This window comes from Pleurodeles waltl, chromosome 9 (assembly GCF_031143425.1).
Source record: "Pleurodeles waltl isolate 20211129_DDA chromosome 9, aPleWal1.hap1.20221129, whole genome shotgun sequence".
NCBI lineage: Eukaryota > Metazoa > Chordata > Amphibia > Caudata > Salamandridae > Pleurodeles > Pleurodeles waltl.
The window spans coordinates 986,536,562-986,554,864 of record NC_090448.1 but is presented as its reverse complement, the minus strand read 5'-3'; the positions used below and the strand labels follow the sequence as shown (position 1 = coordinate 986,554,864).

Sequence of the window (18,303 nt, the reverse complement as noted above, 5' to 3'; positions counted from 1 at the left end):
TGTCTTCGAATTAAGACTTCAAATCCAGAAAGGAGTCACCCCCTCAACCCCTCCAATAATCTTAGTTATAGTTACTGTAAGGCTAAATTATGCCAATGGAAATTCTTCTTTTTTAATTTAATTGCAATCTGGATTCATTGTATATTACCCTGTTGTCTTGTACATTTACCTTCCAGTAGCACAGCTTTCAGGCATTAATGTCACCAAATTGCTTCTTTCTTAACTGGCCTCATAACTGTGGATATAGCGGCATAAAATGTCATCTCCTTATGAGGCTGTTCAGTTGGTGTGTGAACTTTTGCAACAGAAGATTTTTTTGTTTTGTTTCTGACCTGTGTTAATATGAAGATTGGCATGAATTTTCTTTACGTCCATATCCCAATCTTTGAGCGGATGTTTGCATTTGATGTGTGAATTTTCAGTTGTAGCTTTTCATATGGTGTTTGTGTTAACTTGTAACCCTCTGTTGATTTCTGCACTTCAATATATTAAAGTTGCTTAGCAGTCCTGTCTGTCCCGCATCCATCTGTATCTTTTCATACTAGACCCGATAAGTGTCATTGTTATCCATCTTACAATGATTCCTTAGCTGCAAAATGATCCCCGGTCACTGGTCCCTCAAACTTCCCTGGATCAATGGACCCCACTTTTAAGTGCCTCTACATACAGTGAAACTGGTTTTTCAGTGTTCTGTTGGACCTATTGCAAGTTAACTGGACACCTTAAGCTTATAGTTTGATTCATGCCTGCACTTTTTCCATTTCTTCAGGAAGAAAATGTCTAGGAAATATTTGTACACCTATGGATTATTTTCTCTATTTCACATCAGCCTCTCGTTTTAAGTGAATGTTGCAGTTTGTCACTTAATTTCTCTCTAAATTCCGATTGGAGCAGTGGTCTCTGTACCTTTAAGCAGCCTGTCTTACTGGAATGAGCAGATGGTTTCTGCATGTTAGTTTTTGCTAAAATAAATCTCGAACTAAAGTTGCCTTAACTTGTTTCAAATCACTACATGAGTTCTTTGCTGTTTACAAGTTGTAGTCTTTGTTTTGAAACGTATGCTGCAATTGCCATTTGCCTGTGTGGTAGTTTTCACAACTGCTTGCTATAACTTACCATTTTTAAAATGAGTGACTGCGTTGCCCTTGGCATTACAAAGATAACCCATGTTGTAAGGTATGTAATATTAGGCTTGATGACATATGTTTTCTTCCATTAGTTGGTGATGGCTCTTCATAGGCCTCATCTATATCATGTATTACTCTAGGCTTCACATTAGATTCCCTCCTTAGATGTCACCTGTTTGCAGACTAATTACATAGGTGTTTTTAGTGGTTTGAAGTCAACAGAATTCTCATACCTAGTCTGCATTTTTTAACACCCAAATGTGATACTTGTAGACTCAATTTTTGTAATGGAAAGGTTGTCATTGCAGACTTGGGAAGCATTTGATTTCTAGAGCATTTGTGTGAATTGACTACTTCAGGTAATTGTGCAACCAAATTATTGTGTCCCACAATAAGATCCTGCAACCTAGCCATCCGCACATAGCTTTATGTGAATAACATATGTGAAATTCCTGTTCTTCAGATATCTTCCCTGGTGATATTCCACTTTGCTCATGGATTTTGGACACATTTATGTGACATCACTTTAAAGTGCGTAGTAGCATTCACTCCAGTGTGTTCTGTCTCAGAGGTGGGTGCAGTTACGAAGCCATTGACTGCTGGAGTTTTTTTTGTAAAGATGTGGTTAGCATTCAGTATTCAGCCTGATGATTTACACTGACTTAATAATCAACATGATCTTGTCTTGCTGATAATGTAGAAATAAATAATGGAACCCGGTTTCAGCTTAATCCTGTTTGGCTGATTTAGTTAACCAAACAGGGAATCACATCTATATGGAATTCTGAATGCATTACCCAGTCACATCCTACTCATTATTTGTACCTACTGGTGTCTTAATTGAGAGTTTGGAATTCAGCCATGATTTGGTAATTTTCTGCAATATTTTAAGCCACTGAACTGTGCCCTTGCCAAATAATATTTTAATGTTCGATGGTATGTGTAGATGTAGATAGACATGCTTTGCATAAGTCCGCCATCTAATTTTGGGCTCGGAGTGTTACAAGTTTTTCCCCCCCGAAGAATCTTTTCGAGTCCGAAGATCGAGTGACTCCTCTGCCTTGGTGATAGTGTGCATGGGCATCATGTCCTTTGTTAGATTTTCTTTCCACTGTCTGGTTCGGTCGGTTTTCCTCTTGCTCCAGTAGATCTCAGTTCGGTATCTTCTGAACTTTATTCTAACTTTCTAGAAACGCCAGTATAGTTTTGATCCTGTTTTCCACTGTTTATATTCAATCTGATTTTGATAATCTGGGTCGATTTCAAGCCCTTAGTGCGAGGTAGCCCCTTCTTGGGCCAACTTCAACACATTGTAGTCAAACAATGTTAGGCTGATGGAACGAACTCCGTTTCGGTTCTGTCCTCCGTGTCAGGCCAAATGTCCCTACACCAATCAGCACTTTGTGTTGCAATCCGTCCCTGTCTCCGGAAGACAGAAGCGACCTGCAACACTTGTAGATCGTTATGATCAAAGACTCCGCGACCGAAGAATGAGTCTACTGGAGGAGGTGGAGTCCAAGTCGTCAGAACACACACCAACATCTTTGGCGAAGAACACTCACAAGAGGAAGTAGTACAGCACGTAGCCGCCTCCATTGCCGATTCGGACTCATTGAAATTCTGATGTAGACAGTCCGTACATCCCACTGGAGCAATACGTGAGTACATCAGCCCCATCATATCAAACAAAGACCATTAAAAAGACTACTGCATTGGTCTTTGGTCCTCCACTGCCTTCGCGCCATGATCTGACCCGAAAAATACTTTTCAGATGGCCAACCTTAGAGTTTGGCACTGAAACAAAAGACCAAGGTGCATTCGGCATATACCAAACAGCCTGCCACATCTGTTTCGGCACTGAGCCGAAAAATCTGACTTTTCCACCTTGGAGCTGAAAAAACCAGCACTTTTTGGAGCTGACATTTTCGGTCTGAGTCAAGCATTATGTATCTCACCCTTGGAATTAAACTGTCAGTAGTAAACATACTGCAGCTACTGAGGTGTCATATGAAATACAGTCCACATTAGAGGTTGTGGATGCTAAACAGCGCCAGCTTCACATACAGAAGGAAATCGGAAGTATCATAGCCTCTCCTCCTCAACAATTAAACTTAAATTTCAAGAGGCGTTGGACGCTCGGCCTCCACCTATCAAAGTCTTGAAACAGAAGGAGAAACAAAAGGCTATGCAACAACTAAGCTTTCACCACCACATTCTCCTTCCCTTCCTTCTACTCCACCACCACGTTATTCTTCCCTTCCTTCTAACCCACCACCTACACAGTTCTCTCCACAGGCATCATCCACATCACCATATATGGATGATTTAAGTGATCAAGAAGAGGTAGACCCATGGGATATATGACCTCGATCCCATTCTCCCTAATGATCCAGATTTATACCCGGCGAGGCCATCTCTCCCCTGAAGATACCACTGCTTGAAATCAAATAGCCAGGCAACTGCTTATCATAAGGTACAATTACATACAGAACCCATTGAGGACGATTTTCGATTTAATACTTTAACATCTACACACACAGTACCAGTGCCTCCCTATGCTTCCAGGCAAGCTTAGACATGCTGAAGACCTTTTTAAAGAACCTGTAAAACCAAGGATCATTACACCCAAGGTTGATTTAATAAAAAATAAAAAAAAATACACAAACCTGCACCCTCTAATCCAGTTTTTATTAGGGCACAACTGCCACCTGATTCGATAGTGGTAAGTGCAGCAAGGAAACAAGCTAGTAGTCAGTCTACAGGAGAGATGCTCCTCCTCCAGACAAAAAAAGTAAAAGATTTGGCGCAGCAAGTAAGTGTGGCTACTCAAGCTGCTAGCCACTGGAGGATACTGGAGGCTTGCGAATTCCCAGATTCTCCTATCAATGTATGCTAGTGCCCATTGGGATCAGATGGAAGACATGCTAAGGTATCTTCCACTGGAACATCAAAAAAGGGGACAAAAAATAGTAGCAAAGGGAAAGGCTATTTCTAACAATGCAATTAGATGCGCTATTGATGCAGCTGATACAGCAGCAAGGGGGGTAAACACCAGCATAATCATCAGGAGACATGCATGGCTCAGATCTTCAGGATTCAAGCCTGAAATACAGCATGCTGTATTAAACATGCCCTTCGATAAAGAGCATTTATTTGGACCAGATGTGAATACTGCCATACACAAGCTTATAAAGGACTGACAGTTAAAGCTGTGAGTGCACTATACACCACACCCACAAGTCACTTTTTATAGGCCACAATTTAGGGATGGTTTAAAACCAACCACAGAGCCATCCACCTCACAACAAAAACAAGGACCACACTTCTATAACAGAGGTTCATTCAGAGGCTCTTACAGAGGATGTAGTTATTGAGGAGGAGGTAAATCTGCTCCCAGATTTTCATCTACCTCAACAAAACAGTGACTTCTTTTAAATCCCCACAGTGCATACATCTCCTGTGGGAGGAAGCCTGGTAAATTTGTACCCACAATGGTACATCACCGCCGATTAGTGGGTTCTATCAATTATCCAACATGGCTATTTTCTAGAACTCATCTCTACTCCATCAGACATTCCTCCTCATTCCCAGAAGCTCAAGACCATATCATTATGCTGAAGGAGGAAGTACAGTCCTTTCTTCACAAAGGGGCTATAGATCTAGTAACTACATCCCAACAAGGTTCAGGAGTGTATTTACTTTACTTCCTGATACCCCAAAAACGGCTCAATAAGACCAGTTTTAGATCTTAGACCTCTCAATCTATACATACACTCGGAACATTTCCGTATGGTCACTCTGCAAGATGTTATTCCCCTATTACAAGGGAATTACATGATAGCATTAGATGTCAAAGATGATTATTTCCACATTCACATACATCCAGCACATTGCACATATCTTAAGATTTGTAATTGCAGGAAAACATTACCAATTCAAGGTGCTACTGTTCAGGATATCGGCTTCAAGGGTGTTCTCAAAATGCTTGGCAGTGGTAGAAGCATTTCTCAGACAACAGCACATACATGTTTTCCCATATCTAGACGATTGGCTCATAAAAGGCAATACAATTCGAACCTGTCAGGAACACACTTGGTACGCTTTCTATCTTCTGCACAATTTGGGATTCACAATAAAGTACCTCAAATCTCATCTCCAACCAACACAAACACAGCCTTATCTAGAAGCAATTCTAAACACCCAGTCAGCAATAGTATATCTAAACCCAATAAGGTTTCGGCTTTGCAAAATCCTATCTCTCAATTACAGGAGAATCATATTTACACAGTGAAGGTAGTGATGAAACTGTTAGGAATCATGGCTTTGTGTATAGCCATAGTTCTCCAGTATTGGGGTATCTTCTATAGATTCACATGCTTGAATCATTCAGTCGTCTAAGTGAGTCCCACGGTACATAGAAAGCAGTAGATTTTTTGTTTTTTTGTTTAAATATTGTAGTCCATGGCACTTTCCTAGCTTACTAGCTTAATTAGGAAAGGCCCTAAGTTAAACCAGTCAGGTGCAAACACCCCTTTAGTGCCCTCAGCACATAGTACGTCTCTCAAATTTTCTACTGCATGTCGTGTGTAAGGGAGCAACTCCAAGGTGCACTCCACTAGAGCGGTGTCTACGTCAGCAGCTCTCTTTATGGGAGTACCTCTAAACCAGATCTGTAGAGCTGCAACGTGGACTCACGGCCACACCTTTACTCAACACTACTGCCTAGATGCTGCTGACAGGATTGATGCAGTGGTAGGACAAGCAGTGTTTAATTTATTTGCATAAGGTGAGCCATTGACAAGGATATCTAACTAGTTATATAAGTTAATACATAAAGATATGTAAAGAAAATGTTTTCTGATAGTTACAGAACTTAATATCTTCTTGTACTGCTGACTATTCTGATTCAAGCATGTGAATCCATGAACGATACCCCAATACTGGAGAAGAAAATTAGTTACCTGTACCTGTGGCTCTCCAGTATTGGTATCTTTCATAGATTCACATGCGACCCACCCTCCTCCCCATGGAGACTCACCTCTTTCGTCACGCTATTGAATTCACTATTGCTGGAAAATCTGAGAGACTGAGCCTCTGTGCTGAGGGTTATAAAGGGGTAGTCGCGCCTGATTGGCTGAACTTTGGGCCTTTCCTAATGAAGCTAATAAGCTAGGAAAGTGGATGTATTTTGCTATTGACTACAATGGAAAAATATTTTTTTTTCTACTGCTTTCTGTGTACCGTGGGACTCCCACTTCCATGATGGGTAATGATTCAAGATTGTGAATCTATGAAAGATACCAATACTGGAGAACCACAGTTACAAGTAAGTAACTTACTTCCTTCCCCATGTAAGACTATACCATGCGAGCCACTACAGCAGTGTCTTTCCGAAAAGTGGTCTCAGTCACAGGGCCAACTTCAGGATCTAGTGTTGGACCGCCGGACTCTGACAGGTTGGTGTAATTCCCTCACTGCAGAGAGCAAAGGGGCGGCCCTGTGCCTCACACCATTATCACAACAGATGCATCACTAATCGGTTGGGGAGCTCATCTCAACAACCTCTGTATACAAAGGGAACGGGACTCTAACCAACAGACTTAACATATAAACTACCTGGAATTACTAGCAGTATTCCTAGCACTCAAAGCTTTTCTGACGCAAATCACACACAAAATAATGTTTATACGGAATGACCATATCACCACAGTGTATTATCTGTGAAGTGGTGGGTAGGGGGAGTCTCTGGAACCGGGCAATTCACAGTTGCATACAATTAGTGGCAGAGTGGCTCCCATGGATACTATGTCAACTAGTGAACTGCTTAAGTAGGACGCAGCAACAAGTCCACGAATGGGAAAATCACCAGCAAGTAATTCAACAATACTTTCAAATGTGGGGGACCCCAGACATAGACCTTTTCGCCACAAAAGAAAACTCAAAATGCATCCAGGTACCTACACCCTCCAACTAAGGGTAATGCTCTGTGGATTTTTTCTTATGCTTTTCCATCTCTTCCAGTCATTCAGTTTCTGATAATAAAAATTAAACAAACCTCACTCACTATGATCGTTATAGCTCCCACATGGGCATATCATCATTTATACACAAGATTATTGGATCTATATGTAGTACCACATCACAAGCTTCCAAACAGACCTGATCTCAACCAAAACAGAGGCCAAATCCGACCCAAATCCCATCACTCTCAACCTGGCATTTTGGCTCTTGAAGTCAGAGTTTGGATACCTTAAACTTCCATCTGAATCCATGGATATTCTAAAGGAAGCACACAAACACACACCTAGACAATGTTATTCTGCTAAATGGAAACGTTTGGTCTACAACCCAAAAAGATCGATCCACTTAAGGCTTCATTGCAAGATATTGTTTAGTTACCTATACAAAAAGCAAATCTGGCATACTCCTAAATTAGACTTCGTTTAACAGCTATAGCTGCTTAACTGGAAAACAGACAACATAGTTCCCTATTTAGGGTTCCTGTTATATAAGCCTTTAAGGAGGGTCTTAAGAGTTATTCCACCTACAATTCCTCCAGCTCCTGCATGGAATCTTTACATCATACTTAAGACTTATGGGACCACCACTTGAACCCAGGCATTCTTGTACTATACATTTCTTATCATGGGAGGTGACTTTCTTAGTAGCAATCACTTCTTTAAGAAGAGTTAGCTAAATTCAAGCATTCACCTTCAACAAACCTTTTTCAAATTCATAAAGACAAATAAGTTCTTAGAACAAATCCAAAATTCCTACCAAAGGTAGTTTCACCTTTTCATATCAATCAGTGGAATTGCCTGTCTTCTTTCCACAGCCAGACTCGGTTGCTGAAAGAGCTCTACACACGCTTGATGTTAAAAGGGCTGTCGTACTGTATAGACAGAACAAAAGATTTTAGAAAATCAAAACCACTCTGAAGCATTTTAAGAACCTCACAAAGGCAATCCTACCTCAAAGGGTTAGCCCGATGGATAGTGAAGTGTATTCAAATTTGCTATCTTAAGGCTAAAAGACAGTAACTCCTAAAGCCCATTCCACTAGGAAAAAAGAAGCTTCAATGGCATTCTTGGGCAACATACCAATGGCAGATATAAGCAAAGCTGCTACTTGGTCTACACCACACACACACACACTTACAAAACATCACTGTGTAGATATTCTAGCTCGTCAACGAGCAAATGTTGGCCAGGCAGTCCTCTGAACATTATTTCAAGCTACTCCAACTCCTACAAGCTAACCACCTCTTATTTGGGACTGCTTTACATTCTATGCAAAGCATGTGTATCTTCAGCTTCACATGCCATTAAACGGTAAATGTTACCCAGTAGACTTCTATTTGTGGCATGTAGTGCTGTAGATTCACATGCACCCTCTCCCCGAAAGCCTATGGTCGTTGCTGCACTACATATTGTAAATGTGTATATACATTACATGGACATGTTACTATCTTTCTATCTGTATACCGTTTACTTTTCCCTCCTGCGGCAAAGCAGTCCAAGGACTCTATGCCCATGTGCACTATCACGGAGAGGAGTCACTCTATCTTGTGACTGGAAGATTCTTCGCAGAAAAACAACTTGTAACACTTAGAGCCCAACACTAGATAGTTGACTTATGCAAAGCATGTGAATCTACAGCACTATATGCCAGAAACAGATGTCTACTTGGTATCATTTGCCATTTTCGTGCACTGGGAAAAAAACTTAGAATAATTAATTTCAGTGAAATACAAGGGTGCTGCTGAAGATAGTTCCGATTTTGCACTGGAAACCACTTAAAATCTACCTACACATTCAAGTTTCATGACCAACAGCATTTATCAGAAGGTGGTCTTAGTCCTCAACTATGTTGGGTGAAGTATGCAGAATGGAAAATAAACATTTACATTTTTCATTTGTGAGGTAAATTTGACACATCTGTTTTTTGGAGGGATGGGTGAGTGGTTTAAAACTAATGCTGTAGACTTAGTTTTATCTTCTTGTCTTAATGTAGGCTGCATAATGCTTTTAAAATAAGGGTAATTTTTACTGCTTTCTGATGATCCTGCTAAGATTGTAATTTAGATTTCTGCCTTACTGGGATTAAAACTCAGTCTGCCCTAATAGTTGGTTAGGGAGATCTGAGTAATATGGCAAAAAAAGTAATCCTAAAGGCTTTTGCACATTTACCTATGTCAGTCTTATCTGTATGGTATGTCAGGAGACGGGCTGCTAAGTTCTCTCTCTTCTAGGTGCTGAAGGGCTTCCTTATGCTCTAGATGTGTAACTAGGGTTACTAGAAGACTATTTACTGCATGTCAGACTGGAAACTTGGCATCTGTAAGGGTGGCCAGTTTGCAGTCTGCACAAAGTGTAACTCGCATGGTACCATGGCCTGGCAATGTATGTAACATGCCAAACACATACATTTTCAGTATGAGCAGGTAAGCATAATCATTAAAGTTCAGGATGCTGTACAGCTGACAGTCGACACATTTTTCTACCCCTTCATTTTCTAAGATTAATGTAGACAATTCCCATAAATACAAATAGCTTTGAAGTTCTAATTTAAGAAATTGCACAGCAGATAAAGAAAATGGTGGTGACAGACATAGCACCTAAAGAAATGGAGAAAGACAGTCTTTAATTTGAAAGTTCATGTCAAGAACATGCAACTGTAGTAAGCCTGGGGAAGCATATACTCATTTCAGTGCTTCCCCTGATTCATGCTGGAGGCATTTTCTTTTGACATACTCAGTTTCTGCTTGTACATCATGGGAACATTAATCAGGAGGCCCTAGATCTGTATTTGATATCCTAAAGCTTGGTGCCCTGTCCTTCGGGCCTAACCTTCAGATAAGGATGGGCAGTTAAAAAATACAAGTACTCTGGGTGTTTTTTTTTTGGGGGGGGGGGGATGGGGGGGACGAATGAACCTTTTACGAGTAACCATGGGTATTGTTAACTTGCAATTCTTCCTTTGTAAAAAGCTTCAGTGCAATCTGAGACAAACCATTAGTACTTTCAGGTATTTTTGGTTGTCATTAATCCGGCTAAAACGTTTTGCTTCAGTTTGTCACCTAGAGTTTTTATCTTATCAGTATTCAGAGGAACTATAATATCCATGTGGTACCTGAACTTAATTTTCCTTCAAACGCAAACTTTTTTTGTATTGCCAAACTTTAATTCAAAGTATCCAGTAAGATCAGAGCGCAGCCAACAATTCATGAACTTTAAAATATTTAAAATTATTATACATTATTGCATAGTCCACCCCTGAAAATACATTCTACCATGATTCTTCTGTGTATTTAACGAATTGGCTTGAGAAAAAGTTTGGCTGTTAATAAATGAAGGACAAAGTGCACCACGGATCAAGGTACCCATAATCCCTTTTAAATTTCGGGTTTCCAGGATGCACGCAACTCCATAGCTAGTTTAACGAATGTCTTAACCATGGCCTCCAAAATCTGACACTAATTTATTTTTTATGATTTGTCAAGAAGCTGCTAATAACCCCCATTTATATAGTGCACCATTTAGTACAGCTTACATGTCATCACTTTAATTCATACTCCATTAACATGGGTTTTATTTGCTTTTTTCAAATGTATTGTGAATAAATTTATTATATAATGATTCTGTGTCTTTAATAACTTAACCAATCCCCCAGACATGAATGAAAGACCCTTGACTCTGGAGTCAACTGCATAGCACACACTTTAAAGCTAGTACTTTCAAAGAATTCAAAGTGTGACGTTCTTTATTTGGCTAAAAGTAAGACTTGTTCTTTATTGGTGGCTTGGATAGGGCAATCTTCTGGTAAATGCATAGCTCTTCTTCCAATTTTGCTTTTTATAGTCTTCATCTGTGACCAGCCTTGTCCTGCTCATGTTGTAGAATCAAGGTTAAACTGTGACAGTGTTGCCTTTATAGTAAGTCAGTAAGCCAACATTCTTCTGAGAAGAGTGTTCTATTTCTTAGTCTTTATCATTGACACAGAACATAAGAACCGTGGCAGATTTTTGTTGCATGTCATGTTGCAGGTTAAATATTACTGGAAATATTCATACAAATAAACATTTAAAATGACGTGGCTATTTATTGACCACTTGGTTTGTGATATACACCCTAGGCTGGAATTGATATCCTCCATTTTTTTAAAATTTATATTACAAATCAGGTTGGACTTCAAAACCATGTGGTGATGGTGAATGGGCAGTTGTCAAAGTTTTTTTTTTTTCTTGTTTAATTTGCAACCCCACCTCTGTGGTCTGCTGTCCTCTTACTGCACACCAACTTCTAGATTGCGCGTCAGTGCTGTGGGTGTTTGGACTGTTCTCTGAAACCTTTCTAACCTTATGTCAGTCTTTGGCACCTTTGCAGGAGCATATAAGGTTTTCTTACAACTTCAATTTACCGATGCTGCCTCTTTAGGAAGAACTATACTGTTGTTGTCTAGTGCTGTAATTTACAAACTAGACCCTTTAAATCTAGATCTTGGTTATGTTTATCCAGCAGTAAGCCAGAAACGGATGCTCATCTTAAACCAAGTAGCTATTAAGGATATTTTTTCAGAGTTTTCAAGGCCCCGTTTTCCTTATGTTCAAAAGAGTCTGTCTGATTAAGGCACCTTCAGTTTCTCCAAAATTTGCAGTGTTGCTGATGGGGTCTGTAGGTGCTAGTTTCTGAAATGTTGGATCCATGTTTTTCTGTACAGGGAGCAAAAAGAACACCTACAGGATTTCAAACCACTGGCAGCTGAACCCCTACTTCCCGAACAGCCTCATCGACGGCAAACATCGCAAGTCACATCTTCCCGACCAGACATTTTCCAGGTAATTAGTATATTGAGGTAGAAAGTCATTTGTTGCATTTACTTCATTTAAAAGACTAGGTACTTTATGGGATATTTGTTCAAATAACCTTTGTGCCAATTCATCTTTATAGCTGCTTGTTAAGTGAAGAACTGGCAGTTTGCTGTCATTAATCTTTACCTTATAAGGAGGAGATACCTGTTATGCTTGAGAGTTATGAACCAATACATCACATAAGCGGCAGTGCCTTAAACTAGACTCAATCTCGATTTTGGCAGTTAATTTAAATTTAACTATTTAAACATTGGTTTACCATTGTAGAGATTAAGCGTAACCAGCTTAACTTTGTAGTTGAGCCAGACCACTTCCAATTTACAATTCTACTCTTTGGCCCAACAGTGGCCGAACATTGTCCCTTTGGGTCTTTACAAATGTCATATCAGAGATGGCCATCTATTTTTGTCGATCAGGGATTCACATAGTCCCATATCTCGACACCTTGCTTTTGAAGCCATTCCTACCTTAGCTAGTCTCCAATCATCTTCTGACAGTGTCATTGCGGTCTACACTGGGATTTTCCATTAAGAAGCCAAAGTCTAATTTTGACCTTATTAGGGGCCATTCTGTAAACTTTTGCCAGGAAGGCTTTCTCATCGCAGCAGTATGTCCAGTACACTCTGGCTTTGATCCAGATTTACTTCTGAGCGCTGCTGTCTTGATCTTGACAGTACTGAGACTGTTTGGACACCTAGTGCCTTGCATATTCCCATTGCCCCACAGTTGCTGGCACATGCAGGCCATTCAGTGCAACCTGCAGTGGGCCCAGCCTGGGGCATGACTTACTGACAGTTTGGATCTCCCAGTGAGGCGGTCCCAGACATTCCATGCTGAATAATGGATGCAACTTGATGTGTCACTGTTCTCCTGTCCTCTGGAGGTATTGGTGACCGATGCACCGTCCTGAGCAATAAACTGGATTACTTTGATTAGAGGTCTCTGGTCTCACTATCACATCAGTGTTTATATTTTAGAACTAGTGCGATCTACCTTTCCCTTGGGGCATTTCTTTTCTCCTACCAGTGGCAGGTCGATCTTAGAACTGCCAGACAAGACTGCCATGTGGTACTGCAGTAAGGTAGGAGGATTACTGTCCTGTGCCCTGTCACAAGACTGTGTGGCTGTGGAGGTGGGGATGGATCTTCACAATGTCTCATTGACAATGGGACTCTTAACACAAAAAAAAGACTAGCTCAGCAGGCATCACAAGACGGATCATGAGTAGTGTCTGCACTATGAGATGACACAAGGTGCCTTAGCTTGTTGAGTTGTGCTCTCAGTAACTCTTTTGGCTAAATCCAGAAATGCTCAGATGTCCTGGCTACAGCATTTATCAAGGATCTCCAGGACTTTGATGAAATTCTGCCAACCTACCTGCATTTGTGGGGAAAAGATAAATAGGGATAGCGCTCAAGAGAACTACACCATTAATTAGTCGCTATGCGTAGGAAGTTGGCTCTATGTACTATTTCAAAGTAAGAAATAGCATGCACAGAGTCCAAGGGTTCTCCTTAGAGGTAAGCTAGTGGCAAAAAGAGATAATTCTAATGCTCCATTTTGCAGTAGGCTTATCAAAGGAGTAGTGTTAAGCATTTGTTGTACATACACAAGCAATAAATGAGGAACACACACTCAGACAATTCCAGGCCAATAGGTTTTTGTATAGAAAAATATATGTTCAGTGGCATGTGTAGCTGCAGATACACATGCTGTGCACAGTCCGCCGTCTGGTGTTGGGTCGGAGTGTTACAAGTTGTTTTTCTTCGAAGAAGTCTTTTCGAGTCACGAGACCGAGGGACTCCTCCTCCTTTGTTTCCATTGCGCATGGGCGTCGACTCCATCTTAGATTGTTTTTTTCCGCCATCGGGTTCGGACGTGTTCCTTTTCGCACCGGGTTTCGGGACGGAAAGATAGTCAGAACTTCGGAAAACTACATCGGTATTGTTTCGTTCGGTATCTGGTTAGATAGAATCGACACCGAATCGTGAAGAGCTCCGGTAGCCCTTCGGGGTAACTTCGACCCCCGTCGGGGCCTGGTCGGCCCGACCGCGTGTAACATAGACACCGATGGAACGGACCCCGTTCCGATTCTGTCCTAAATGCCATAGTAAATATCCATATACAGACCAACATTTGGTCTGTAACTTGTGCCTGTCGCCCGAGCACAAGGAAGAAACGTGTGAGGCCTGTCGTGCGTTTCGGTCCCGAAAGACGCTCCGTGACCGAAGAGCCAGAAGGTTGCAAATGGCGTCCATGCCGACAGGAAAACGAGGGTTCGAGGAACAAGGAGAAGAAGAGGAAGCCTTCTCCATCCATGAATCGGACTCGGAGGAGTTCGACGTCGAAGAAACCGTGAGTAAGACGTCGAAACAAGCACCACACGGGAAAACAGACAAGGCCCAGGGGACGCCACTGCCAACAGGCCATGGCTCAACCCATAAAATAGGTGACCGTCCATCGGCACCGAAAAAGGGCGAACCGGTGCTGAGATCGTCCGACTCTGGTCGAGACACAGGCACGCAGCAATCTCGGGACCGAGAAAGTGCTGCCGAAAAAAGTCGATACCGAGACAGCGGAACCGAAGCTGCTCGACGCAGAGACAGCTGCACCGAGGATGATCGACGCCGAGAAGGCTCGACTACAAAAAAGAGAAAATTCTCCTCGGACCCGAAAACAAGCAAAGACAGTTTCGGTGCCAAAACGCCCAGCAACCGAACAGACTGCCAGCTCGTATTCAGAGGAACAATCACTGTCCTCTCAAATGCGCAAACACAGATTTGAAGAAGAGTTACAAACCACTGACGTAGACCACACCCAGAAGCGGATCTTCATACAGAGTGGAACAGGGAAGATCAGCACTCTTCCCCCAATCAGGAGGCAAAGGAGACTCGAGTTCCAAACACAAGAACAAACACCACAAGCAAAAGTGGTGAAGAAAGTAACTCCACCACCCTCTCCTCCACCTGTAACTCATACATCACCGGCACAAACTCCGTCACATTCACCAGCTCATACCACCATGAGCCAAGATGACCAGGACGCTTGGGACCTATACGACGCCCCAGTATCAGACAATAGTCCTGAGTCGTACCCTACCAAGCCCTCACCACCTGAGGACAGCACAGCGTATGCACAGGTGGTAGCTAGGGCAGCAGAGTTCCATAACGTGTCGTTACACTCAGAACCTGTCGAGGATGACTTCCTTTTCAACACCCTCTCCTCCACCCATAGCACCCATAGCACCTATCAAAGCCTGCCTATGCTCCCAGGAATGCTAAGGCACGCAAAACAGATCTTTAAAGAACCTGTCAAAAGCAGAGCGATAACTCCACGGGTGGAGAAAAATATAAAGCACCGCCCACGGACCCTGCTTTTATCACATCACAACTGCCACCAGATTCAGTTGTAGATGGGGCAGCTCACAAGAGAGCCAACTCGCACACATCAGGCGACGCCCCACCTCCGGACAAAGAGAGCCGCAAGTTCGACGCAGCTGGAAAAAGGGTTGCTGTACAAGCTGCAAACCAGTGGCGCATCGCGAACTCTCAGGTGCTCCTAGCGCGCTATGACAGAGCCCATTGGGATGAGATGCAGCATCTCATCGAGCATCTACCCAAAGAATTACAGAAACGGGCAAAACAAGTAGTTGAGGAGGGACAAAATATCTCTAATAACCAAATACGCTCCTCTATGGATGCAGCGGATACAGCTGCAAGAACAATAAATACCGCGGTAACCATAAGAAGGCACGCATGGTTGCGCACATCTGGGTTTAAACCCGAGATACAACAGGCAGTGCTCAACATGCCGTTCAACGAACAACAATTGTTTGGACCCGATGTGGACATGGCAATTGAAAAAGGACACTGACACGGCCAAGGCCATGGGCGCACTCTATTCCCCGCAGGGCAGAGGCACTTTTGGCACATTTCGCAGAACACCCTTCAGAGGGGGGTTTCGGGGTCCAGCCACACAAGCCAGCACCTCACAATCAACACCGTCTACCTACCAGGGACAGTACCAAAGGGGAGGCTTTCGGGGCCAGTACAGAGGGGGACAATTCCCTAGAAACCGGGGAACATTTCAAGGTCCCAAAACCCCTACAACCAAACAGTGACTCACATGTCACTCAACCCCTTCACACAACACCAGTGGGGGGAAGACTAAGCCAATTTTACAAAGCTTGGGAGGAGATAACAGACACTTGGGTCTTAGCAATTATCCAACATGGTTATTGCATAGAATTTCTCCAAATCCCTCCAAATGTCCCACCAAAAACACAAAACATGTCAAAACAGCATTTAGACCTTCTCGAATTAGAAGTTCAGGCATTACTGCAAAAGGACGCAATAGAATTTGTACCACGTACACAAAGGAACACAGGAGTTTACTCACTGTACTTTCTAATACCAAAAAAAGACAAAACACTGAGACCAATCTTAGATCTCAGAACACTAAACATCTACATCAAATCGGAACACTTTCACATGGTCACGCTACAAGACGTATTACCACTGCTAAAACAACAAGACTATATGACAACCTTAGATCTAAAGGACGCGTATTTCCACATACCGATACATCCCTCGTACAGGAAATACCTAAGGTTCGTATTCAAGGGAATACATTACCAATTCAAAGTGTTGCCGTTCGGTATAACGACCGCACCAAGAGTATTTACAAAATGCCTAGCAGTAGTAGCTGCACATATCAGAAGGCAGCAAATACACGTGTTCCCCTACCTAGACGATTGGCTAATCAAGACCAACTCCCTAACAAAGTGTTCACACCACACAGAGTATGTCATACAAACCCTCTACAAACTCGGTTTCTCCATCAACTATGCAAAATCACACATTCTGCCGTGCAAAACACAGCAATACTTAGGAGCGACAATCAACACAACAAAGGGGATAGCCACTCCAAGCCCACAAAGGGTTCAAAATGTTTACAAGGTTATACAAGCCATGTATCTGACACAAAAAATACATGCAAAGATGGTATTAAAACTCCTAGGCATGATGTCTTCATGCATAGCCATTGTCCCAAACGCAAGACTGCACATGAGGCCCTTACAACAGTGCCTAGCATCGCAATGGTCACAGGCACAGGGTCACCTTCTAGATCTGGTGTTGATAAACCGCCAAACATACATCTCGCTTCTATGGTGGAACAGTATAAATTTAAACAAAGGGCGGCCTTTCCAAGACCCAGTGCCACAATACGTGATAACAACAGATGCTTCCATGACAGGGTGGGGAGCACACCTCAATCAACACAGCATCCAAGGACAATGGGACGTACATCAAACGAAGCTGCATATAAATCACCTCGAATTGTTAGCAGTATTCCTAGCGTTGAAAGCATTTCAACCCATCATAACCCACAAATACATTCTTGTCAAAACAGACATGACAACAATGTATTATCTAAACAAACAGGGGATGAACACACTCGACACAGCTGTGCCTCCTGGCACAAAAGATATGGCAATGGGCAATTCACAACCACATTCGCCTAATAGCACAGTTTATTCCAGGGATCCAGAATCAACTAGCAGACAACCTCTCTCGATCACCAACAAGTCCACGAATGGGAGATTCACCCCCAAATTCTAAACACTTACTTCCACATTTGGGGAACACCTCAAATAGACCTATTTGCAACAAAGGAGAATGCAAAATGCCAAAACTTCGCATCCAGGTACCCACACAGGCAGTCTCAAGGCAATGCTCTATGGATGAATTGGTCAGGGATATTTGCATACGCTTTTCCCCCTCTCCTTCCATATCTAGTAAACAAATTGAGTCAAAACAAACTCAAACTCATACTAATAGCACCAACATGGGCAAGACAACCCTGGTACTACACAACACTACTAGACATGTCAGTAGTACCCCATGTCAAGCTACCCAACAGGCCAGATCTGCTAACACAACACAAACAACAGATCAGGCATCCAAACCCAGCATCGCTGAATCTAGCAATCTGGCTCCTGAAATCCTAGAATTCGGACATTTAAACCTCACCCAAGAATGTATGGAGGTCATAAAACATGCTAGAAGGCCATCCACTAGACACTGCTATGCAAGTAAATGGAAAAGGTTTGTTTGCTACTGCCATAGTAATCAAGTTCAACCATTACATGCATCTCCAAAGGATGTAGTAGGATACTTAATACATTTGCAGAAATCAAATCTGGCCTTCTCTTCCATAAAGATACACCTCGCGGCAATTTCTGCATACCTGCAGATTACCCATTCAACTTCACTATTTAGGATACCTGTCATTAAAGCGTTTATG

General features: G+C 42.2%; 1 protein-coding gene across 3 annotated transcripts in view; it reads left to right on the top strand.

Moving 5' to 3' along the window:
• YLPM1 (YLP motif containing 1) overlaps positions 1-18,303 on the top strand; it is an 865,271-nt gene that overhangs the window by 100,225 nt on the left and 746,743 nt on the right. For all 3 annotated transcript variants that reach the window (XM_069208481.1, XM_069208482.1, XM_069208480.1), the window contains one exon: positions 11,847-11,964. In XM_069208481.1, the coding sequence (XP_069064582.1) occupies positions 11,847-11,964 (118 nt within the window). The remainder of the gene's footprint in view (positions 1-11,846; positions 11,965-18,303) is intronic.